General features: G+C 34.6%; 3 protein-coding genes and 5 long non-coding RNA genes across 10 annotated transcripts; 4 read left to right on the top strand and 4 right to left on the bottom strand.

Moving 5' to 3' along the window:
* Positions 1–2,282: 2,282 nt before the first annotated feature.
* LOC113467462 lies at positions 2,283–3,056 on the top strand. Its single transcript, XR_003391531.1, has 2 exons — positions 2,283–2,630; positions 2,796–3,056. It is a non-coding gene; the product is annotated as an uncharacterized LOC113467462 (long non-coding RNA).
* A 335-nt stretch (positions 3,057–3,391) lies between these two features.
* Positions 3,392–9,552, top strand: LOC103509261 (dnaJ homolog subfamily C member 22-like). Of its 2 annotated transcripts, XR_003391527.1 has the most exons (6): positions 3,392–3,959; positions 4,710–4,857; positions 5,094–5,295; positions 5,707–5,974; positions 8,537–8,795; positions 9,325–9,552. XR_003391527.1 is itself a non-coding variant. In XM_008473856.3 (5 exons), the coding sequence occupies exons 1-5, from the start codon at positions 3,642–3,644 to the stop codon at positions 8,738–8,740; spliced, it is 1,140 nt and encodes a 379-aa protein (XP_008472078.1). In that variant the 5' UTR covers positions 3,392–3,641; the 3' UTR covers positions 8,741–8,896. The 2 variants fall into 2 exon arrangements, 1 of the variants encoding a protein (XP_008472078.1); XM_008473856.3 differs by lacking the exon at positions 9,325–9,552 and having other exon boundaries at positions 8,537–8,896.
* Positions 6,729–7,154, bottom strand: LOC113467464. The gene is made up of 2 exons (XR_003391533.1): positions 7,087–7,154; positions 6,729–6,962 (listed from the first exon to the last, which is right to left on the bottom strand). It is a non-coding gene; the product is annotated as an uncharacterized LOC113467464 (long non-coding RNA).
* Positions 9,553–9,721: 169 nt separating the features above from the next.
* LOC103509266 (dnaJ homolog subfamily C member 22-like) lies at positions 9,722–13,508 on the top strand. Its single transcript, XM_008473861.2, has 4 exons — positions 9,722–10,200; positions 10,499–10,646; positions 10,883–11,084; positions 13,313–13,508. The coding sequence occupies exons 1-4, from the start codon at positions 9,883–9,885 to the stop codon at positions 13,506–13,508; spliced, it is 864 nt and encodes a 287-aa protein (XP_008472083.1). The 5' UTR covers positions 9,722–9,882.
* A 2,934-nt stretch (positions 13,509–16,442) lies between these two features.
* On the bottom strand, positions 16,443–17,197 carry LOC113467463. The gene is made up of 2 exons (XR_003391532.1): positions 16,819–17,197; positions 16,443–16,624 (listed from the first exon to the last, which is right to left on the bottom strand). It is a non-coding gene; the product is annotated as an uncharacterized LOC113467463 (long non-coding RNA).
* A 208-nt stretch (positions 17,198–17,405) lies between these two features.
* On the bottom strand, positions 17,406–18,789 carry LOC113467461. Of its 2 annotated transcripts, XR_003391530.1 has the most exons (4): positions 18,670–18,789; positions 18,495–18,591; positions 17,678–18,204; positions 17,406–17,535 (listed from the first exon to the last, which is right to left on the bottom strand). It is a non-coding gene; the product is annotated as an uncharacterized LOC113467461 (long non-coding RNA). The 2 variants fall into 2 exon arrangements; XR_003391529.1 differs by lacking the exons at positions 17,406–17,535; positions 18,670–18,789 and having other exon boundaries at positions 17,712–18,204; positions 18,495–18,616.
* A 27-nt stretch (positions 18,790–18,816) lies between these two features.
* Positions 18,817–19,472, top strand: LOC113467460. Its single transcript, XR_003391528.1, has 2 exons — positions 18,817–18,889; positions 19,023–19,472. It is a non-coding gene; the product is annotated as an uncharacterized LOC113467460 (long non-coding RNA).
* Positions 19,473–21,077: 1,605 nt separating this feature from the next.
* On the bottom strand, positions 21,078–25,325 carry LOC103509259 (ras-related protein Rab-21). Its single transcript, XM_008473855.3, has 4 exons — positions 25,147–25,325; positions 22,979–23,146; positions 21,803–21,921; positions 21,078–21,583 (listed from the first exon to the last, which is right to left on the bottom strand). Exons 1-4 carry the CDS (start codon positions 25,291–25,293, stop codon positions 21,346–21,348), a joined length of 672 nt encoding a protein of 223 aa, XP_008472077.1. The 5' UTR covers positions 25,294–25,325; the 3' UTR covers positions 21,078–21,345.
* Between the last annotated feature and the right edge of the window lie 877 nt (positions 25,326–26,202).

Raw genomic sequence — 26,202 nt, 5'->3', positions numbered from 1 at the left:
AAAACAAGATGGACCAGTGTCTGCGCCAGCCTAGTTTAAGTTAGCTTGAAAGGTAGCGCATCTGCCTTGTAAGCCCATGTCGCGGGTTTGTTTCTGTTCAAATATACATAAGTGTACACCAAATCCGAGGTCAAAACTCCGAAAAAATAACTGTAAAAGGTCGAAAGTTCAATTTTTATTTTCCGTTCTAATGAAAGAGTTCAAAGATGTGTGACGTCAGACTTTACGCAGTTGTTTTTTTCGTCCGCTAGGTAGCACCAGTATGCAAGCACGCTTGCGGAGGAGCAGAAAGAAATGCGCAGACACGTATGCGCACAAACACATTAATGTGTTGCCTGCGAGGGAAGGGAGCTTTGCTCGGGACATTTGATGTGACGTCATCGTGTACGGGAGCGTATGCCGTGACGTCAAAGTTCACGATTTACCGGTATTTTTTAAATCGATTTATCTCTGGATCTAGAAGTCGTAGAAGAAAAATAAAAATTCCGTTGGTCCTCATTTTTTCTGCTCTGTGACTTTGAAACATCACCCAAGTAAGCACATTTGATTTATTATGTGAAATTTAATCCAGTCAAACATGGCTAAACTAATGAGATTCCGCTTTAGACGTAAACACAGCGAAATCTCACAATCTCATTGGTTCAGCCATGTTTTACTATTTTTTTTTTTTTTTATGAACAATGTAGCACAAAGCTACTCATCAACTCATTTATCAAATAATAATAATAAAAAAAAAAATCTGGTGTGAACATCACACGACATTCCTTAACCTATTGAATGACGCTTATTTTGGGTGTTCTTGTTCTTATAGCCAAATCCAAGTTCTGAGTAAACAGCTTGTGGTTGAGTTGGCAATTCCACATTGTTTACACGTTCACTAAATTCCACTGCTTTCTCTGGTAGCCACTTGTACCTCTTCACTTTTGTTTGTGAGATATTTCGCACCTGCTGCGGAATATCCAAGGTGAGTACTACCGGTAAGTGATCAGACACAACAACAGTGTCAGTATTATGTGAAATTTAATCCAGTCAAACATGGCTAAACTAATGAGATTCCGCTTTAGACGTAAACACAGCGAAATCTCACAATCTCATGGGTTCAGCCATGTTTTACTATATTTTTTTTTTTTATGAACAATGTAGCACAAAGCTACTCATTAACTCATTTATCAAATAATAATAAAAAAAATCTGGTGTGAACATCACACGACATTCCTTAGCCTATTGAATGACGCTTATTTTGGGTGTTCTTGTTCTTATAGCCAAATATTTCGAGATAAATCGATTAAAAAAATACCGGTAAATCGTGAACTTTGACGTCACGGCATACGCTCCCGTAGGCGATGACGTTATCCGCTTCGTTTGTTTGTGCGCAAGAGTTTCTGCGCATTTTGACGTGAAATCTGACGTCACAACTATTTGAACTTTTTCATTAGAACGGCAATTAAAAATTGAATTTTCGACCTTTTAAAGTTACTTTTTCGGAGTTTTGACATCAGATTTGGATTTTTCACTACTTTTTACGTAGGAATCAACCATTTATTAATATTTTTTACCCATTTGCAACTGCTCCAATTAAATTTTAATCGGATTCCTCTCCGGCCCGTTCCCAACGGATGAGGAATCACGGTTCGCTTTAACTTTAATAAAATACGCTCAATGTTTACAAAGATCCCGTTCCGTTGCCATGGAGATGACACACTTTGGACTTGGATGATACGTAAACGTAGAAAAAGGAAAAAGAGAAATTTCGGCAAGAAATCTAATCTGTATTCTGTATCAAGCTATCAAGTAAAGTAAAAGTAACGTTTATAGTTAATTTAAAATTCTCCTCTTTCCAATTGATTTCTTCATCATGTTTGCTACATTTTCAATCACTAAACTCTAAAGCTTAGTACCCCCGCCAAGTCAGTATCATGGGAACTACCAAGTGTACATTCACTTCATAGTAGATATTATGCTAGTTAAGTTTTTATAGTTTATAGTTGTCACTTCATAGTAGATATTATGCTAGTTAAGTTTTTATAGTTTATAGTTAATTTAAAATTCTCCTCTTTCCAATTGATTTCTTCATCAAGTTTGCTACATTTTCAATCACTAAACTCTAAAGCCTAGTACTCAACAGAAACATTTATTTCGCAACAATTACGGAAAAAGTTCAAGACACAAGTCTGGAGAGTGAAAAAATTTGCTGCAAAAACATTTCTGGATCGTTGAGAAACAATGTTTCTGATGAAAATGTTGCTGCTGGGTACTGGGCATAAGAGATCTTGTCGTAGTACCCAACAGAAACATTTATTTCGCAACAATTACGGAAAAAGTTCAAGACACAAGTCTGGAGAGTGAAAAAATTTGCTGCAAAAATATTTCTGGATCGTTGAGAAACAATGTTTCTGATGAAAATGTTGCTGCTGGGTACTGGGCATAAGAGATCTTGTCATTGAATAGTTTTAGTACATGACGCATTGGTGGGTTTATCTTAAAAATGGGTAATATCAAGTTATCTATAGGTACGCTTTGTAACTTGAAACACTCTAAGCTTATGTTGCACTGATTAAGTATAATATACAATACAATATTGTACACTGAATACCTACAATGAATAATCATGTGTAAGAAGATCGAGGCAGGTTGACTTTTTTAAATAAAAGAAAATCAATATCAACATTAACATATTTGCATTAAAAATAAATTGGTACCAAAAACATTAAGAAATGGCCGCGGCCTTCAGAGCAAAAGAAATGTAAATACAAACTGCCTCGATTTTTTTCGTAATGGTAAGAAGATCGAGGCAGGTTGACTTTTTTAAATAAAAGAAAATCAATATCAACATTAACATATTTGCATTAAAAATAAATTGGTACCTACCAATTGAAAACATTAAGAAATGGTCGCGGCCGTCAGAGCAAAAGAAATGTAAATACAAACTGCCTCGATTTTTTTCGTAATAGAGTGTAAGCTTTGTTGTTGATGGAGTTTATAAGCTGTGTATTATTTTAGGATTATATATTTGTTTACACGCACATCAGTATTATTAGTATACGCTACACAGGGATTAAAATACGCTCAATGTTTACAAAGATCCCGTTCCGTTGCCATGGAGATGACACACTTTGGACTTGGATGATACGTAAACGTAGAAAAGAGAAATTTCGGCAAGAAATCTAATCTGTATTCTGTATCAAGCTATCAAGTAAAGTAAAAGTAACGGTAAAAGTGAAATACTTGTAGTTCCATTGATTTCATTTGGAAGTATCAATTAAGGACTTTCATTAAAACAGTGTCTCAGAAATCTCAGCATTTCCGAGGGTAAGAGCCAAGTCTTGACTAAAACGTATCTTGATGAAGATCCACAGGTTAGAAATGTTAATTTATTCCTGACCTAAAAAGTAACGGTAAAAGTGAAATACTTGTAGTTCCATTGATTTCATTTGGAAGTATCAATTAAGGACTTTCATTAAAACAGTGTCTCAAAATTAATTATTAGTTAAAGTGCTTGTCTTGCCTTTCAAAAGATTCTTTGTGACTCAAAAGTGTCGATCAGAAGATAATGAAATTATTTTAATTATCAAGCTAGACTAGAGTGTTTTTGTGTTTTCCTAAAAATTGTGTGTTTATTTGAGTTTGGTAGTTGTACAATAATGAGTAGAAAACACAATAGTTCAGATACTAATTATGTTACATCTAGGACATACAATAATAGTGATAAAACCAAAGTTCATGCTGAGAAGAGCTTATACATAACCTATTTACTATGGTTGGTTGGAGGCATCTTTGGTGTTCACCATTTCTACCTGGGACGAGATATTCAAGGCTTCCTATGGTGGTGTACACTGGGGGGATACTTTGGATTTGGATGGTTGCGGGACATATTTCATATACAGAACTATGTAGCCGATGCAAACAAAGATAGAGATTATCTTGATAAGTTCAATCATAACTTGAGAAGTTATAAATATGTAAGTAGAGTAGACCAATGAATTTCATCATTCTTAATTCTAACCTAACCCAGGAACCTTTTCAAAGTAAAGTGACCTTGCAATCTATTTGTACAGATTTGGTATATTTGATCCAACATACCTACACAATACCTGAAAAAGGCTAGTAGCTGGATCATTGTATAATTTAGCCATTAACCTAACACCTGCAGATGTGTTTCTCAAGCTCTAAAATCAACACTTTGTATGTTCTCCACACATTTAATTTCTAGTTAGGGAAACTATTCTAACCTAACCCAGGAACCTTTTCAAAGTAAAGTGACCTTGCAATCTATTTGTACAGATTTGGTATATTTGATCCAACGTACCTACACAATACCTGAACAAGGCTAGTAGCTGGATCATTGTATAATTTAGCCATTAACCCAGCACCTGCAGATGTGTTTCTCAAGCTCTAAAATCAACACTTTGAATGTTCTCCACACATTTAATTTCTAGTTAGGTAAACCATTCTAACCTAACCCAGGAACCTTTTCAAAGTAAAGTGACCTTGCAATCTATTTGTACAGATTTGGTATATTTGATCCAACGTACCTAAACAATACCTGAACAAGGCTAGTAGCTGGATCATTGTATAATTTAGCCATTAACCCAGCACCTGCAGATGTGTTTCTCAAGCTCTAAAATCAACACTTTGAATGTTCTCCACACATTTAATTTCTAGTTAGGTAAACCTACCTTGGTTATAATTCTAATTTTGTACATTTCCAGCCTCCATTTTCCACAATCCGGTTTACAGGAATGACTGTAGTTGCATATTTGTGGAGCACAGTGGTATCCATGGCTATTCCAGAAGAAGATATTGGAGGACTCCCATGGAAATATCTGCACTTTTTGTTACCCATAGCATGTGCCCTAGGTAAGAATCAAAAATGAAATTTACAAACCAAGAGTGTGTTTAATATTTTATCGTGTTCATGACTGAATTCTGCTATGAATTTTAAAAAAAGGACATCTTTCTCATATAATGTATTCTCAAAAGGAGAGGACAAAATTATTATTATTATTCAAAGTGTACACACCAAGTACATCACCAATAAGATTAAGTCTTGGACAACTACCTACTCTCATTTGTTTCTTGTTCTTCATATACAGGTGTCTGGTCAGTGGGTAACATAGGACATGAGACTGGTACTATTTGGTGGTGTCTGGCCGCTGCCTATGCCTGCTATCCTGTGTATTGGTATGTTGATGAGTCTACAGCATGTACAGTAATGGTTCTGGCCTCAGCACTTGCATTTGATACCTTGTCCAAGCGATGGCAAACCAAACCCAAGCCAAGAAAACGATTCCTCAGGTAAGTGAAAGGGAAAAAAAGGACTTAGGTATCATTATCACTAATCAGGTACCTCTTTTTTTCAGTGATCTATAAAACTCACTCAGAAAAAGGAGCTCTAATAGGGCCCTCTGAAGGCCCAACCTATTCTATAATTTATTTCTGCTTCAACCAATTTCTACAATTTATTTCTGCTTCAACCAATTTCTACAATTTATTTCTGCTTCAACCTAACAGTTGGTATTTTTAATACTTATTTGCATAGGTAATCATGATTGGGGATCTATAAAAGGAAAAATTGTCTTTACTGTACTGTGTAGTTTACCAAACTTCAGACAAACTGTTTGAGATTCATGTAATGGGTATGTTAGAAATTTCTACTCAAGAATAAGAATAAAGTAAATTCTTCATCCACATAATATGTTATTCTAGGCGATGTCTCACTATTGGTGCCTGTGCCCTCCTATACTCCTCACTGTGGGGAAGTTATCTCTATTTCAACGCCAAGATCACAGACGGGGAAGGTGAAGAGATTCCTCTGAATGAGGCCATTCATCATTTCTTCAAGTCACCATGGTGGGTGGATCTGAAACAGTCTCTAGTAGATACATGGGAGTTTGCTCAGCAACATGGCTGGTATGAGACTTGGAGTCAAATAGTAGAACTCGGTGATCCATTTGGTGAACAGAATGCTTTCAAGGTAAGACCTGTGCCCTTTAACAACAAAATTTTTACAATTCCCATATTTTGATACAACTCGTCCAATTTCAAAATACCTACTGCACACTCTAACCATGCCTTTTCCACAAGTTTGGCCATGCCTCGGGATGAACTAGCGGGATTCCGGAGCGAAGCGACGGAATTCAGCTAGTTTTCAATATAAGCAGAAGTACAGATTAGATTACAGTCTCTTAAGAGACTAAACCTACACATCTAATGAAACTGCAGTAGAAAGTGTACCTGATCAATTCCTTGTGGTAAATCTCCTTCACAACTTTTGTGGGTATCACAGCATTCCTAAGTGCCTCTAGTATTCTCATTAACTTGCATCATCAATCTTTTAATGCCGCCACTGGTCGCTACTCCATTAAAGTAGGAACTCCATTGTCCTAGCGAGACTGTGAGTGCACCTTGAACACCAAGCACAGAGCCAAAAAACTTCGACCACGACGGGAATCGAACCCGTGATCTCTGGCGTACAAGCATAATCATGTGATAGCCACTAGGCTTTGGCAGTTACCTACCTCTTCAGTTACCCCCCCCAAATACTTGAAACTTCAAATCGGTCGGGCCGTTTTCTCGTGAAAGGAGGACAAAAAAGTTCTACTTCAGTGTAACAGACAGACAAAGAACTTTTCACTGTTTTATATTTCCAGCAAACCTGATATACTTTTCCACGATAATGCGTGTTACAAACAGTATTAAAATTTAATTTATCAAGACATGAATTTATATTTCCAGCAAACCTGATATACTTTTCCACGATAATGCGTGTTACAAACAGTATTAAAATTTAATTTATCAAGACATGAACTAGATTCTAATCATTGCTAATCTAATCAAGTAGGTAATTAACCTTAATGGTGCCGAGGCTAACCCTAACACATTGGATTTTGATTTATCTAAGTGTTTAATGAAGGTGTAATATTTAGGAAACAATATTTCTAGGTAACTACAAAACTTATTACCTTTATATGATACTTAATGGTGCCGAGGCTAACCCTAACACATTGGATTTTGATTTATCTAAGTGTTTAATGAAGGTGTAATATTTAGGAAACAATATTTCTGACAACAATTTAAGTACCTTACCTTTATATGATTCAATGGATACACGTTCCGGTTTTGATCTTATCCGACTCGAGTTTCGTCCATCCCCGTGGACTTTTTCAAGGAAAAGAATCATATAAAGGTAATAAGTTTTGTAGTTACCTATTTCATAACTTTATAACCTAGGATGTCTAATATAAACATATTTAATAATAACAATATTTCTGACAACAATTTAAGTATGCTTAACACAGTTAAAAATTCCATTTTATACTACACAAATATTATAATAGTAGTATTACATTTTATTAGTTTTCCTCAGATCTTTGGGTGTCATCATTTGAAAATATTCAATGGGTGGTTCTATATAGTGATCAAAGAGACCCACTATCTTTTTGTTATCTAGTAAATGTTTATTCTCATGAAATATACTCAACTTCCATGTTTTAGCTTTGCTTACTTCTTCAAAGTTGTATTTTTTGATCCTAAAGGGCAACAGTTTGTTTACAAATAGAGCATTATATTGATTATTTTGCAGCCTGTAGATACGAATTGGCCAATCATGGGTAAACTTGAGAGAAATAATGACTATTCCAAGTATTACACTCAGAAACACATAGTACTCAGTGGGGTCCTTTAAAAAGGGATGGGTTTTGAAATCTTCCTTTGTTAAAGACAGGAATCGACTGTTATAATAGGCAACACTGGACAGTAGGTAGATTGAGCCAAAAGGTACAATGGTAATGTACGAGTTGATGAAGTAATGGGCAAATGGCAAAGAATAAATTAACTTGGACCCAGGAGGCATATCATCATATTTGATGAAACGATTATGGACTTTTAAGATATTTCTTATTTCTTTCCATGGTATGTCCTTCAAATGAAATTTCAAACCAGCCAAAACTTTGTGTGTGAGATACATGATGGGGTAATCTGAAACACAATAGAATACCTACCTAATAAAATTGAGCTTATTTAGGTGAGGTTTTTAAGTCAAAAAGGAAGAGAAAAAAATGAGGAACTAGTGATCCATGCTTTGGTGTTACAGGACACTGTAGGCATTGTAATTTCAATGAGTGTTCCTATTACACACGACACGATTTTTTCCCCAAACGACACAAAATGTCCTCGTAGGCTTTGAATGAGGGTGTTCCCATTACACACGACACGATTTTTTCCCCAAACGAGACAAAGTGTCCTCGTAGGCTTTGTAATTTGAATGAGAGTGTTCCGTGCATTTTATTATTTTTTTTGTGCCGTTCTTTTTTTACTTTCTAATACAATAATTACAGCAAAGCTATAGGTAGTAATACTAATAAGTAGATATTGCAAAGCTATACTAACTATGTAATGAGCAAATTTTCAAAATCGGGAAATGGGTAGAAATGTCCGTCTTAGGGTCCCCTGATTTCAAAAAGTGGTTTTTGGATAGCACCTGATATGTAAATCTCTACTGTACAGTTGACTAATCCACTGTGTTTGTGTATTCTAGGTACTCGGGTTAGCTCACACGGCCAGACAGAGTGAAATCAACTCCGCATGTCGACATCTCTCCGTGAAATATCATCCCGATAAAGCCAAGAGTGATGAAGAGAAGCAACATAACCAAAGCAAGTTCTACGAAATACAGCAAGCCTGTGAACTCCTCTCCAATAAGCACGCTAAGAGACGTCAGAAGAACCAGCGCTCCCAATAGACTATGAACCAATAAACATGCTAAGAGATGTCAGAAGAACCAGCGCTCCCAATAGGTAATAGTAATGAAATCTGTGGCATGGTACTTTTTACCTTAATTTCCTTAAGGGATAAGCTATATTCATTTTTACATACATTATGCATTGCATCGTACGGATTGTATTTTTTGACAAAGTACGTTGACACATATAGTCTTACAGTATTGGGCAGATATTTTTCAAAAGGACGCTATTTTTATTTCACTTCTAGATACCTTTATATGCTATAGTGTAAAATTTTGTATTTCGACTTCTTTTCTTGTCTGTGCAATAACTTTATAATTATTTTTCAAAAGGACGCTATTTTTATTTCACTTCTAGATACCTTTATATGCTATAGTGTAAAATTTTGTATTTCGACTTCTTTTCTTTTTTTTTTCTTGTCTGTGCAATAACTTTATAAAGTCAGGTTGTCTCTGGTCATTTTATTGTGCCAAAACCAAAACGTTTCTTGTACTTCGTTCACTGTCTGGAACTCCATTCCAAATCTCTTAATCAATGAGTCCCGCCAAGTAAGAGACGTCAGAAGAACCAGCGCTCCCAATAGACTATGAACCAATAAACACGCTAGGAGACGTCAGAAGAACCAGCGCTCCCAATAGGTAATAGTAATGAAATCTGTGGCATGGTACTTTTTCCCTTAATTTCCTTAAGGGATAAGCTATATTCATTTATACATACATTATGCATAGCATCGTACGGATTGTATTTTTTGACAAAGTACGTTGAAACATATAGTCTTACAGTATTAGGCAGATATTTTTCAAAAGGACGCTATTTTTATTTCACTTAGATACCTTTATATGCTATTGTGTAAAATTTTGTATTTCGACTTCTTTTCTTTTTTTTTCTTGTCTGTGCAATAACTTTATAAAGTCAGGTTGTCTCTGATGGTCATTTTATTGTGCCAAAACCAAAACGTTTCTTGTACTTCACAAAATTAATTATTAGTTAAAGTGCTTGTCTTGCCTTTCAAAAGATTCTTTGTGACTCAAAAGTGTCGATCAGAAGATAATGAAATTATTTTAATTATCAAGCTAGACTAGAGTGTTTTTGTGTTTTCCTAAAAATTGTGTGTTTATTTGAGTTTGGTAGTTGTACAATAATGAGTAGAAAACACAATAGTTCAGATACTAATTATGTTACATCTAGGACATACAATAATAGTGATAAAACCAAAGTTCATGCTGAGAAGAGCTTATACATAACCTATTTACTATGGTTGGTTGGAGGCATCTTTGGTGTTCACCATTTCTACCTGGGACGAGATATTCAAGGCTTCCTATGGTGGTGTACACTGGGGGGATACTTTGGATTTGGATGGTTGCGGGACATATTTCATATACAGAACTATGTAGCCGATGCAAACAAAGATAGAGATTATCTTGATAAGTTCAATCATAACTTGAGAAGTTATAAATATGTAAGTAGAGTAGACCAATGAATTTCATCATTCTTAATTCTAACCTAACCCAGGAACCTTTTCAAAGTAAAGTGACCTTGCAATCTATTTGTACAGATTTGGTATATTTGATCCAACGTACCTAAACAATACCTGAACAAGGCTAGTAGCTGGATCATTGTATAATTTAGCCATTAACCCAACACCTGCAGATGTGTTTCTCAAGCTCTAAAATCAACACTTTGAATGTTCTCCACACATTTAATTTCTAGTTAGGTAAACCTACCTTGGTTATAATTCTAATTTTGTACATTTCCAGCCTCCATTTTCCACAATCCGGTTTACAGGAATGACTGTAGTTGCATATTTGTGGAGCACAGTGGTATCCATGGCTATTCCAGAAGAAGATATTGGAGGACTCCCATGGAAATATCTGCACTTTTTGTTACCCATAGCATGTGCTCTAGGTAAGAATCAAAAATGAAATTTACAAACCAAGAGTGTGTTTAATATTTTATCGTGTTCATGACTGAATTCTGCTATGAATTTTAAAAAAAGGACATCTTTCTCATATAATGTATTCTCAAAAGGAGAGGACAAAATTATTATTATTATTCAAAGTGTACACACCAAGTACATCACCAATAAGATTAAGTCTTGGACAACTACCTACTCTCATTTGTTTCTTGTTCTTCATATACAGGTGTCTGGTCAGTGGGTAACATAGGACATGAGACTGGTACTATTTGGTGGTGTCTGGCCGCTGCCTATGCCTGCTATCCTGTGTATTGGTATGTTGATGAGTCTACAGCATGTACAGTAATGGTTCTGGCCTCAGCACTTGCATTTGATACCTTGTCCAAGCGATGGCAAACCAAACCCAAGCCAAGAAAACGATTCCTCAGGTAAGTGAAAGGGAAAAAAAGGACTTATCATTATCACTAATCAGGTACCTCTTTTTTTTTCAGTGATCTATGAAACTCACTCAGAAAAAGGACCTCTAAAGAAAACGATTCCTCAGGTAAGTGAAAGGGAAAAAAAGGACTTATCATTATCACTAATCAGGTACCTCTTTTTTTTTCAGTGATCTATAAAACTCACTCAGAAAAAGGAGCTCTAATAGGGCCCTCTGAAGGCCCAACCTATTCTACAATTTATTTCTGCTTCAACCAATTTCTACAATTTATTTCTGCTTCAACCTAACAGTTGGTATTTCTAATACTTATTTGCATAGGTAATCATGATTGGGGATCTATAAAAGGAATAATTGTCTTTACTGTACTGTGTAATTTACCAAAACTTCGGTGTTTCATGTTTATATTGCTTTATTTTATACTTTGAAGTAAGAAGTACCTGATTGCCCAGATCGTCACCTATCCGGTTACAAACCAAGCTCAGAGCTGCTTAACTTCAGTGATTCAACTGGTGCATTCAATGTGAATGTGTTACCTCCGATGGTATATACCTATTTACGTTTTCTTCTTCTTTTGATCAAACAAGTATAGAGAGATTTATTATGTGATTGTAAAAACAAGACCCACGAAGAACATGAATTTGTTAAAGAGGGCTTGCTTAACTTCAGTGATTCAACTGGTGCATTTAATGTGAATGTGTTACCTCCGATGGTATATACCTATTTACGTTTTCTTCTTCTTTTAATCAAACAAGTATAGAGAGATTTATTATGTGATTGTAAAAACAAGACCCACGAAGAACATGAAGTTGTTAAAGAGGGCTAGACGTAACAAAATAAGACGTAATGACTTTAATCTCAAAGTGTACCCGCGGGCATTAATTTCGTTGTGTGCATTGCGTATGAACCTCTGACACAATAAGTGAGGTAGAATATTTCGGGGTGCACTCAGCCTCGTAATAAACTATGGGGAAAATACTCATACTCGTAATTCAGCGAAATTCAAGGTGACTTGAATCCTGATATAAAGTAGACATCATAATCTTGTTTGCTGTAAGTTAATCTCGACTTGGAGGTGGACAAATAATAAGACATGACAGTACATAAAAAGATGACAATCCAACAAGACGTAATGACTTTAATCTCAATGTGTACCCGCGGGAATTAATTTCGTTGTGTGCATTGCTAGAAAATCTGTAAGGCTGCTAAAATATTGAAGACCCTCAATATTGTGGTAAAATAAATGATTATTTTGTCCAACATGTTGGATTGTCATCTTTTTATGTACTGTCTTGTCTTATTATTTGTCCACCTCCAAGTCGAGACTAACTTACAGCACACAAGATTATGATGTCTACTTTATATCAGGATTCAAGTCACCTTGAATTTCGCTGAATTATGAGTATGAGTATTTTCCCCATAGTTTATTACGAGGCTGAGTGCACCCCGAAATATTCTACCTCACTTATTGTGTCAGAGGTTCATACGTACCTTAACTTCAGTGATCTGTTAGATCGATCGACACCTTTAGGAACTGGAAGATTTCACCCTATTATAACTACCGACTAGGTACATGTATTTGTACCGTGAGGGTTTCAATTCATATATAAAGCCCCAGGCCACCCTTTTTTGCTGTTCATCCTGGAAAGTTGAAATTTTGCATGCAGCTCTCGATTATATTAAAGAACTGTGAATGGATCTCGTTCTTATAATATAAGACCGACTAGGTACATGTATTTGTACCGTGAGGGTTTCAATTCATATATAAAGCCCCAGGCCACCCTTTTTTGCTGTTCATCCTGGAAATTTTGCATGCAGCTCTCGATTATATTAAAGAATTTTGGGAGGTACTCAGGGACGGGGGACGCAAGTCGGATGACTTTCCTTTTTTGGTTTGGGTTGGGACGAAAATCGGATGATTTTGTGTTCTCGGGCGGAACTGCTGTTTCATATGCTAAGGAATAAAAAAATAGTTTAGTTAGGTTTAGGTACAATATTGCTTCTCCTTTTATCTCATATGCTAAGGAATAAAAAAATAGTTTAGTTAGGTTTAGGTACAATATTGTTTCTCCTTTTATCTCATATGCTAAGGAATAAAAAAATAGTTTAGTTAGGTTTAGGTACAATATTGTTTCTCTTTCATGTAATGGGTATGTTAGAAATTTCTACTCAAGAATAAGAATAAAGTAAATTCTTCATCCACATAATATGTTATTCTAGGCGATGTCTCACTATTGGTGCCTGTGCCCTCCTATACTCCTCACTGTGGGGAAGTTATCTCTATTTCAACGCCAAGATCACAGATGGGGAAGGTGAAGAGATTCCTCTGAATGAGGCCATTCATCATTTCTTCAAGTCACCATGGTGGGTGGATCTACTGGCGGTTGAATTGCCTAGGGATGGAGTTGTATCATAGGTGTGGCGTAGCGGTTCATGAATAGGACAGCTGAGTATGACGTGTTTCATGCTTTTAGAAAGCTTTAACATGTAGGATCTTACTTCCATCTTGTTTAGAAATTATTTATTAATTCTAATTATTGTTATGTGTATTGTTTTCTAATTCATGTTCTTGTTTGAAACAAGGAGCAGTTATTTTTATCATTTTAGTTAAGTTGACTCATGTATGCCTAGGACCGCACTTTGAGATTAAATTTAATTCGATGGGATGAAACAATTTTCCCACTTAAAAAAAAAAAAAAAAAAAAAAAAAAAAAAAAAAACAAAGTGCGCACCGCTGCAATAAAGCAATAGTTTTGTAGAGTATAGTATGTATGTAGAATATGTAGATACTATGTATTGTTGAGGTAAGAGGTTGTATCTAAACATTCCTGTTGCAGTGATAACTTTTAAAAAGCTTTAACATGTAGGATCTTACTTCCATCTTGTTTAGAAATTATTTATTAATTCTAATTATTGTTATGTGTATTGTTTATTAAATCCATGTTCTTGTTTGAAACAAGGAGCACAGTTATTTTTATCATTTTAGTTAAGTTGACTCATGTATGCCTAGGACCGCACTTTGAGATTAAATTTCATTCGATGGGATGAAACATTTTTTTTTTTTTTTTTATCTCATATGCTAAGGAATAAAAAAATAGTTTAGTTAGGTTTAGGTACAATATTGTTTCTCCTTTTATCTCATATGCTAAGGAATAAAAAAATAGTTTAGTTAGGTTTAGGTACAATATTGTTTCTCCTTTTATCTCATATGCTAAGGAATAAAAAAATAGTTTAGTTAGGTTTAGGTACAATATTGTTTCTCCTTTTATCTCATATGCTAAGGAATAAAAAAATAGTTTAGTTAGGTTTAGGTACAATATTGTTTCTCCTTTTATCTCATATGCTAAGGAATAAAAAAATAGTTTAGTTAGGTTTAGGTACAATATTGTTTCTCCTTTTATCTCATATGCTAAGGAATAAAAAAATAGTTTAGTTAGGTTTAGGTACAATATTGTTTCTCCTTTTATCTCATATGCTAAGGAATAAAAAAATAGTTTAGTTAGGTTTAGGTACAATATTGTTTCTCCTTTTATCTCATATGCTAAGGAATAAAAAAATAGTTTAGTTAGGTTTAGGTACAATATTGTTTCTCCTTTTATCTCATATGCTAAGGAATAAAAAAATAGTTTAGTTAGGTTTAGGTACAATATTGTTTCTCCTTTTATCTCATATGCTAAGGAATAAAAAAATAGTTTAGTTAGGTTTAGGTACAATATTGTTTCTCCTTTTATCTCATATGCTAAGGAATAAAAAAATAGTTTAGTTAGGTTTAGGTACAATATTGTTTCTCCTTTTATCTCATATGCTAAGGAATAAAAAAATAGTTTAGTTAGGTTTAGGTACAATATTGTTTCTCCTTTTATCTCATATGCTAAGGAATAAAAAAATAGTTTAGTTAGGTTTAGGTACAATATTGTTTCTCCTTTTATCTCATATGCTAAGGAATAAAAAAATAGTTTAGTTAGGTTTAGGTACAATATTGTTTCTCCTTTTATCTCATATGCTAAGGAATAAAAAAATAGTTTAGTTAGGTTTAGGTACAATATTGTTTCTCCTTTTATCTCATATGCTAAGGAATAAAAAAATAGTTTAGTTAGGTTTAGGTACAATATTGTTTCTCCTTTTATCTCATATGCTAAGGAATAAAAAAATAGTTTAGTTAGGTTTAGGTACAATATTGTTTCTCCTTTTATCTCATATGCTAAGGAATAAAAAAATAGTTTAGTTAGGTTTAGGTACAATATTGTTTCTCCTTTTATCTCATATGCTAAGGAATAAAAAAATAGTTTAGTTAGGTTTAGGTACAATATTGTTTCTCCTTTTATCTCATATGCTAAGGAATAAAAAAATAGTTTAGTTAGGTTTAGGTACAATATTGTTTCTCCTTTTATCTCATATGCTAAGGAATAAAAAAATAGTTTAGTTAGGTTTAGGTACAATATTGTTTCTCCTTTTACCTCATATGCTAAGGAATAAAAAAATAGTTTAGTTAGGTTTAGGTACAATATTGTTTCTCCTTTTATCTCATATGCTAAGGAATAAAAAAATAGTTTAGTTAGGTTTAGGTACAATATTGTTTCTCCTTTTATCTCACATGCTAAGGAATAAAAAATTAGTTTAGTTAGGTTTAGGTACAATATTGTTTCTCCTTTTATCTCATAATAATAATAATAATGAGAATGGTTTATTTTAATGTAACTATAAAAATATCTTCCTTTTGTTCCATATGCTAAGGAATAAAAAAATAGTTTAGTTAGGTTTAGGTACAATATTTTATATTTTTATTACACTAAAAAGTACAAGGTTATAATTTTCTATTGACTATACAATAGATTAAAAGCAGAGATTTAACTAAAGGAATGTAAGAAATATACCTACACAGTATTATATTCAGAACATAGGTATAGAACTGCAGTCACAGAACAATAATAAACATAGAAGGAAGGTTTAGGACTAAAACGAGAGACACTTTTCAAATCTGTAATTCACTGCTGTGGCATCTCTCAGAACAATAATAAACATAGAAGGAAGGTTTAGGACTAACACGAAAGACACTTTTCAAATCTGTAATTCACTGCTGTTGTAGCATCTCTCAGAACAATAATAAACATAGAAGGAAGGTTTAGGACTAACACGAAAGACACTTTTCAAATCTGTAATTCACTGCTGTTGTATATCAGCTAATTTGGTACCAGTGCCGGACCATGAATAATTTCCTGGGTAGGATGATGTTTACAGAAATTTTGAAACATTATTTCTGCTTTTTTACGAAACTTTTACTTTTAACAACTTCTAAGTAAATTCGATGGGTATCTTATTTATCCATTACTGACTTTAAAAATTCATAAAACCATTCAGAAATCGGGGGAAATTGAAAATACAGACCAGGACTGCAAAATGTAAACAAAGATTTCAATAATTTTCAGAAAATTTCCACCAATGAGAGAGAGTTTAGTCGGCTGACTAAACAAATTTAGTTAGTCAGCTGTTCGTGAACTGTCCTTCGACCTTGATATGTAAAAAGACCCAAACCTTCCTTCTATGTTTACTATTGTTCTGAGACTGCAGTGCAATAACCTAAACTAAAATGGACGTGGCACATAAGGGAAAGTGGCACAGAGTCAATGAGAGAGAGTTTAGTCGGCTGACTAAACAAATTTAGTTAGTCAGCTGTTCGTGAACTGTCCTTCGACCTTGATATGTAAAAAGAGTAAAAAGACCCAAACCTTCCTTCTATGTTTATTATTGTTCTGAGACTGCAGTGCAATATCCTAAACTAAAATGGACGCGGCACATAAGAGAAAGTGGCATAGAGCGGAATAATAAAAGATGGCTAGACAGGGGTACTTAAGTTGCGCTCACTCGATTATTTGGAAACAACGCCCTGATGGAAACAGTTACTCCACTGGAGTTCATGGGCTACAAAATGCATTAGCCATAGTACCTTTATACCTCATCTGATGATCGAAAATAAGCACAATACTTCAATAATAATATAATATTGATGATGATGATGATGATGATGATGATGATGATGATGATGATGATGATGATGATGATGATGATGATGATGATGATGATGATGATGATGATGATGATGATGATGATGATGATGATGATGATGATGATGATGATGATGATGATGATGATAATGATGATGATGATGATAATAATATTTTAAAAAAATAATATTCGAAAATGCATTAGCCATAGTACCTTTATACCTCATCTGATGATCGAAAATAAGCACAATACTTCAATAATAATAATGTTGATGATGATGATAATAATATTTTAAAAAAATAATATTCGAGAGTGCAATCGAAAATTGGACAGCATTAAGCAGAAAAGGACATACCATAAGATAAGGGGAATTGCCTTATCATTTCTACTCAATGCAATTGAAAAAAAACCTCCTAAAGGGAGAAAACAAAATATGCTACCTATCTAAATTGCAAAAATAGGAAAATTGGACAGCATTAAGCAGAAAAGGACATACCATAAGATAAGGGGAATTGCCTTATCATTTCTACACAATGCAATTGAAAAAAAAACCTCCTAAAGGGAGAAAACAAAATATGCTACCTATCTAAATTGCAAAAATAGATCAATAAAACAAGGGGGAAAAATCGATTTTACGAAATTGTTACACATGCGTGCTAGAATCTAGAAACTAACCAGGAACAAAATTGAAATATTTTTGCATCACTATTTCACTGTTTTGAAATCAGGGACTTGAAAATGTAAGTATAATAAAATTATACTTACATTTTGAATTCCATTCAATTCCCGACCTCGAGTCAAATTCATTACATTCCATGACCTTCTACAGGGGTTTTTTTTTTTTTTTTTTTGCAAAATTGAAATTTGCCAACAATTTCGCAAAATCCGTGAACTTGGTACCAACTTTGGAATACAATTCGCGCTTCCGTTAATTTTGGGAAAGAAGAAAGAACACTGTCTATAATGTCGATTCGCGAACTATGGAATTTTAGCAAATTCAAGAAAAATGGTGCTATTAATCTAAAATCTGATGTTACATGATTTAGGAAGGAAATACACTCTGAAATAATGTATCACATGGTACATTTCAAACACTTTGTTGATTCTACCTTTTCCGGGTTCTAAAGGGTGTTTTTTTTTTTTTTTTTTTGGCAAAATTGAAATTTGCCAATAATTTCGCAAAATCCGTGAACTTGGTACCAACTTAGGAATACAATTCGCGCTTCCGCTAATTTTGGGAAAGAACACTGTCGATAATGTCGATTCGCGAACTATGGAATTTTAGCAAATTCAAGAAAAATGGTGCTAATCTAAAATCTGATGTTACATCATTTAGGAAGGAAATACACTCTAAAATAATGTATCACATGGTACATTTTAAACACTTTGTTGATTCTACATTATACTAATCAAGTATAATTCAGTATAAAATTAATGAATTAATACTTGAAAGAGTGAAAACCAAGAAAGATCTTGGTGTCACATTTCAGACCAACCTCAAGTTCGAAAATCACATAGCTGAAACAAGCAAGAAAGCTTTTCAAACTCCTCTTGGTGTCACATTTCAGACCAACCTCAAGTTCGAAAATCACATAGCTGAAACATGCAAGAAAGCTTTTCAAACTCTGGGTATGATAGTCAGAAATAGCAACTTTTTTCCAAAACATTGACACATTAAGACTTTTATATACATCCCTTGTTAGAAGGAAACTGGAATATGCCACCGTCATCTGGGCTCCTATAACAAAGACTTATGTGTCTTTGCTAGAAAAATGTACAAGCTAAATTTTTAAGGTCTGCGTTCAAAAAAGAAAATGGTTTTTACCCAACCTACCCCAATGCCATTTCATACAAACTCCTAGCCGAGAACTTGGACCTTCAGAGTTTAGAGGATAGGCGGAGGTGTGCATTCATCTAAATTTTTAAGGTCTGCGTTCAAAAAAGAAAATGGTTTTTACCCAACCTACCCCAATGCCATTTCATACAAACTCGTAGCCGAGAACTTGGACCTTCAGAATTTAGAGGATAGGCGGAGGTGTGCATTCATAATGTTGTTATACAATATCATGAACAGCATTGTGAATGTTCCCTCTGCAATGGAGTTCATTTTTATAAAGGTTCCACCAGTGGGACTATGCCAGAGAGAAGACCCTGCATTTTTCTCCTCTGGAAAGGCTGGGCGCAGCCCACTGCTATGGAACTATATAACGAATACTCCTCAGATCTGGACTTTGCTGACCCCCCTCGGTCTTTTCAAAGAGAGGTTGAGGGGCCTTATGGGAAACTAGCTGAATTCCGTCGCTTCGCTCCGGAATCCCGCTAGTTCATCCGGAGGCATGGCCAAACTTGTAGAAAAGGCATGGCCAAACTGTCTAGAGACATTTTCCCCAATTGTTTACCCACACACGTTCATGTTATGGTCAGTTTTAGTTCAGGGTTTCCATGACAACGCCCCTAACACTGCAATAAATTCACATGTGAGATGAATGTCAGGAAACGAGTGTCCATTACGTCTTAAATGTTGTGGGGAGGGGTGGTGAATGATAGTTTTTTGTTCACAAATTCACTAAAATGTGTAGTGGGTATTTTTTTGTGTCAAAAATGGCGAAAACTACAACCTTTTTTTTCTTTCTATAGCAAAAGGTAAAAAGATATTTAACCTAATCTTCTGTTATTTGTATTTATTGTGATTCCAGAATTCTTATTGGTTTTTTGAGTGATTTTCGGGTGTTTTTGTGTGTGGTTTTTATTTTGTTACTAGCTGAATTCCGTCGCTTCGCTCCGGAATCCCGCTAGTTCATCCCGAGGCATGGCCAAACTTGTGGAAAAGGCATGGCCGAACTTGAGGCATGGCCAAACTTGTGGAAAAGGCATGGCCGAACTTGAGGCATGGCCAAACTTGTGGAAAAGGCATGGCCGAACTTGAGGCATGGCCAAACTTGTGGAAAAGGCATGGCCGAACTTGAGGCATGGCCAAACTTGTGGAAAAGGCATGGCCGAACTTGAGGCATGGCCAAACTTGTGGAAAAGGCATGGCCGAACTTGAGGCATGGCCAAACTTGTGGAAAAGGCATGGCCGAACTTGTATTTATCAAACTAAAAACATAAACGAAACTCAAATATTAGGCGAGCGAGGAAAAGTTTTCTCTCCCGCAGTCTCTGCACTCTGTGTATTTCTTATGGTGATTTTAGCGATCAAAAATTGATCATATCTCAGGATCGGTTTAGAATTTCGCAAAATCCTTTCTTATTGCACACCTAGACCATAAAAGGAATATTCCTACCAAATGTCAGCTTTCTAGGTGTTGTGGTTCTCGAGATAGAGCGATCAGTGTGTTAATATGAAATGTGAAACGTGAATGGATATTGATTTTATAATATAAGATAACCCAACTTTGCATTTGTAGGTTTTTTTTAAGTTAATAATATGATTTTTCTAATTTAGATAGGTAGGAAACTTTGTTTAGTAATTACCCTCCCTGTAGGGTGTTAAACAAAGCATTAATAATAATACTGGTGCATTTAATGTGAATGTGTTACCTCCGATGGTATATACCTATTTACGTTTTCTTCTTCTTTTAATCAAACAAGTATAGAGAGATTTATTATGTGATTGTAAAAACAAGACCCACGAAGAACATGAAGTTGTTAAAGAGGGCTAGACGTAACAAAATAAGACGTAATGACTTTAATCTCAAAGTGTACCCGCGGGCATTAATTTCGTTGTGTGCATTGCTAGAAAATCTGTAAGGCTGCTAAAATATAGAAGACCCTCAATATTGTGGTAAAATAAATGATTATTTTGTCCAACATATTGGATTGTCATCTTTTTATGTACTGTCTTCAATAATAATAATAATAATAAAACTGTTAGCTTGTACTGGTGAATAAAGGAGATACCTATATACATTTTATTATCTCCAGCTTGGTAATAAATTAAAAATAATATAACAGGGAATTTTAGGGACATTGCCACATACCTACCCTCTTGTTGAATTAATTATTTTATGTAAACTTAGACGCGACATTTTTAATGCTTTATGGCAAATCATTATAGAATAAAAAATATATACCTATTTTTTTGAATAGTGAGGATGGAAAATAAATTGATAGCCCTACTCTCGCAAAGGAAATATGTACCTACTTGTGAAGACGTAAATTACTCACTCTTAAAAGACGTATGATCACAAAAATTTCTTCACCTCTGGGAAATGGAACTCGTATTGTTCTGTAAGTCGATGTTGGTCTGATTATCCAGTCAGACAGCAGCCTGATTTAGTGGAAGATGAAGTTGGTAAATCTTCATCCTCAACAACCACTACATTACGTCTCATACTACCACGTCTACTCAACTCAGATGCCTTGGCCAAATCAAACTCTTGCGCCTTCTCTAACATGCGTTGACTTAATTCCAGGAACATTTCCTCTATACCACGGTTCATCTTGGCTGAGGTGTGAAAGTGAACAGCCCCCACAGACTGAGCGTACCTGGCAAAATACAAAAGCTTTGGTCAAGGCTCTGTTGAGGACGCTTTTATTAATTAGCATGGTTTGTTTATTTTCTCTTGGGTTGGGACTAGGCTATTATCGATTGTTGGGACTCGGTTGTGGACGTTTGCTTACACAAACAAGCATGCTTGATTGACTACCTACATTTTACTCTACAGGGCATTCAAGTTTCAGAAGAAATCATCACAAACAACTTACTTTTCAGCATCTTCTTGCATCACAGTTCTTTGTTTTTCTAGATCAATTTTATTTCCTGCTATAGTCAAACATATGTCATTACCAAGCATTTTCTTCAATTCCTTCACCCAATTCTTTACCTGGGAAAAACCAATGTTGTAATTTTTCATTAAAAAAGTTATAAATGATTCTGTGAGATTGAAATTTTTGGACATGAAGTGAATATTTGAGCATTTTTACATGATATTTTTTGTTAAACTATTTATCTAGTGGTTGACCCGTCTGTTGTACAGAACCACCACACACACAGTCACACTCCGTCACACGTTTGTCAGTGCAGGTTCATCCCGAGGCATGGCCAAACTTGTGGAAAAGGCATGGCCGAACTTGTAGTTATCAAACTAAAGAAGCGCCTCAGTCGAATTGTGCCCGGGAAATTAAAAAAAAAAAAAAAATCAAGTGACGATGTTTTTTGTTTATTTTTTTTTTTCTTTTTTTTTAAAAATACCCAATTTTTATTTACCCACCCAGTGGGTATTTACCCACGACCCATCACTAGTGCAGGGCAATAGGCATAACTTTGAACTGCCAGGTCGCCATTGAATCAATCATGGGTATGACACAATTCTAAGCAATGTACCTACAGACAAATCTAGAATTTTATTTATATGTACTTATAGATAGCTGAATTCCGTCGCTTCGCTCCGGAATCCCCCTAGTTCATCCCGAGGCATGGCCGAACTTATAGAAAATACGGTCGCGCTGCGCGCTCCCTATTAGCTGCATAGTTATCAAACTAAAAACATAAACGAAACTCAAAATGTTGGTTGAGAGCAGAACATTTCTCTCCCGCAGTCTCTGCACTCTGTGTATTTCTTATGGAGATTTTAGCGATCAAAAATTGATCATAATATCTCAGGATCGCAAAATCCTTTCTTATTGCACACCTAGACCATAAAAGGAATATTCCTACCAATGTCAACTTTCTAGGTGTTGTGGTTCTCGAGATAGAGCGATCAGTGTGTGAATATGAAATGTGAATGAGTGAATGGATCTTGTTTTTATAATCTAAGATTTTACAGTTCACTAAACTATGGTTTGTATGTCTAAGTATATGTTACTTAGGTAGATAGGTGACTAATAACATGTTTATTATTTCAAATGTATGTATGAGTAATGAGATAAGAGAATCATTACCTTCTCAAAGGAATCCTCATCAGTGATATCATAAACCAACACTGCACCATTAGACATCCGATAATAAATTGGACCCAGAGCATGAAATCTTTCTTGGCCTGCTGTATCCCATATTGCCAAATTAAGTCTCTTTCCAGCAATATTTAATTTTTTGTTCAGAAAAGATGCCTGTAATTGAAGGGAAATAATATAGGTTAAGTAGGTAAAAGGATTTATTCAATACCACCAAGCAAAAAAGAAGAAAGTACCTATCCACCAGAGATTGGTTTTCTAGAGGCATTTTACATTTTGCATTTCAAATTGGTTTTCAAAAGCATTTTGCACATCTCTGTAATTGAAGGGAAATAATATAGGTTAAGTAGGTAAAAGGATTTATTCAATACCACCAAGCAAAAAAGAAGAAAGTACCTATCCACCAGAGACAACTTGACTAGGAAATTGGTGGACTTGCATTGTGGAGTGAAACCTCCTGTGTCCTCCACACCTTCATTTTATTTCAATTAAGAACATTACCTAATCAATTTTTCTGTCAGTAACAAATTTAATAGATTGACCAGTAGGTACAAACTTTTTTGAGTCAACTTTCATCCCCCCTCCCCACAGAGTGAATCAATCATGGGTATGACACATCCTAGGAATGAATCATACATAGTTGACTCAAATGTTTAAAACCCACTGTGTATGGACAAATGTAGAGATTCAAAGAGGCTTAACCCATGCTTTAGGGTTGTATGCCGACTCAAATGTTTAAAACCCACTGTGTATGGACAAATGTAGAGATTCAAAGAGGCTTAACCCATGCTTTAGGGTTGTATGCCTTAACATTAACACCTAGCCTCTGAGTGGGCTTATTGTGTATGTAATAGCACTGTAGAGAAGCACAGTGCTATGATGAAGGAAGGAAAAGTGTTCTCACAACATTCCAGAGGTTCACTATTTATACACCTAAAGATCAAGAGGAGATTTCTACAGGCTGTTAATTTGTTTCAATAAAGGGTAATCCCTCAACTCTTTAAAAGTTACTGTGGGTTGGTACAAATATTGCCTACATCCTACATGAACAATACTTAGAATATAAACTATATTTTACTATCATAGGTACTTTTTTACTTTCCTTATCCTATAGGAAGGAAAGTAATGTAATCGGGTCAAATTTTTAATGGTCAGATTTTAGTGCAAAAACACGTTTTGAGGTTCCTAGAGCATAAATCCAAAGTTTCAGCCATTGGTCCGTGTGTGTGTCTGTCTGTAAACAAAATATCTTGAGAACGGAAAGAGCTAGAGACTTGAAATTTGGTATGCAGTTGTGAAATGTGACAAGGATGCAACACAAACTTTTTGGTCAAGATCAGTGCAACACTTGGCGTTGTTTTGGTGTAATTTATTATTATCTCGGGAACGGTATGAGCTAGACTTGAAATTTGGTATGTATCCACAAAAGTGACAAGGATGTAACTCAAAAACCATAGGTGCTGCGGTTGGCGGTATTTTAGCCGATTTTTGGTGGTTTTCAGCTATACTGACCAAACGGTTAGAGATATTGTAAAAGTAACAATAGAAAAACACCCAAATAAGCATAATTTAATAGGATAAGGAAAGTCGTGTGATGTTCACACCAGATATTTTTTTTTATTCCACCAAGGAGATATGTTTTATGAACTTCAAAACCCTGACTGCCATAGCAGCATCATAAATTCCAGAAGTGACTCTCAATTAGCATCAAGTACAAAACTGTTTTGCAATTTTCTGTTAAATATCACATTTGTTGAGTTTCCACAATTTTTAACAACCTTCTGACACAGAGTGAATGTCAAGTTGATGCAGGAAAGGAAAACAGGCCTTTTGACATTGGTTTTTTTGTACATAGAAAGTAAAGTGTAAGTATCAGACATAGAAATGTGATTAAAAGGCCTGTTTTTCTTTCCTACATCACATCAACACTCAAGAGTGGGGGTAAAAATTGCGGAAACTCAATGAACATAACATCTAGTGGAGAAATTACAAACAATTCTGTGCTTGATGCTAATTGAGAGTTGTTTCCGGAATTTGGGACGCAGCATTCAATGCCAGGAAAGCGAAATGAAAAACATGCATCCAGTTCATATCAGGTTCACATCATCCCATATTGGAATGAAAAACACAGCTAGAGATGCCTAGTAGCAGATTACCTGTAATGTTGTTATATGTTTCTCATTAAACTTGTCTTCAACATAGCGTAGAACAACAGATGTTTTTCCAACACAACCCTCACCCAGGAGAACAACTTTGAAACTATATGTGCTTGATGAGTTTCTATCCAAACTGTTAGCCATCATGACATTGTCAATGAAAACTCATAGGATTCCAACACCACTTATCTGACTTGTAAATTTGTTATCAAAAAGATAAACGAGAGATATTTCTAGCTACTTGTGATCTCTAACTTATTAACTAACAAAACAACTCTGAAATAAGAATTTGGACTTCACAAAGGGTAGCTAATTGAAGGTTTTATAAAACTTTATGAATCAGTAAAAGATCAATTTAAACATAATTCAATTTAAACCTAGCTAGACAAAATATTCAAGACTTGGACAAAATATTCAATTTTTATAAAAAGAAAAGGAAAAGGGTAGCTAATTGAAGGTTTTATAAAACTTTATGAATCAGTAAAAGATCAATTTAAACATAATTCAATTTAAACCTAGCTAGACACTTAAAGACTTGGACAAAATATTCAATTTTTATAAAAAGAAAAGGATTTTTTTTTTTTTGCATGGAAAAGAAAGTAAAAAATTATGTAAGAAAGACGTTTTTGAATTATCGCGCGATGAGTTTTAAGTTGGGGGTGTGTATCTGTAGTCGTATTTTTTTATGCAAATAAAACCAATAAAACGAATAATTTCCATTTTTTTTAACTAAATATTTTTTTATTTTCTTCAGTTTATTCGATTTATTTACAAATATTTTTTCAAATATTTTGAATAGGATTTTTTATTATTTATTTGTCCGCCATGTTTTATTTAGTTTTTTTTGAGCGGCAATTTTTAATTTTATAATTAATTTATTATTTATTATTCTTGAAATTTGAAATCTTGAATCTTGAATAGCCGTGTCAACACTTGTGTGAGATACAAATCAATTAATTACATTGTGACTTTCATCTAATTGTTAATCTTCTTTTATATTAACAAATCATTTAAGTTTACTTGCTTATATTTACTTGCTAGCACACTATCGCGGAC

This window comes from Diaphorina citri, unplaced genomic scaffold (genome assembly GCF_000475195.1).
Source record: "Diaphorina citri unplaced genomic scaffold, Diaci psyllid genome assembly version 1.1 scaffold480, whole genome shotgun sequence".
Lineage (NCBI taxonomy): Eukaryota > Metazoa > Arthropoda > Insecta > Hemiptera > Psyllidae > Diaphorina > Diaphorina citri.
This window is presented reverse-complemented; position numbering and strand designations above follow the sequence as displayed.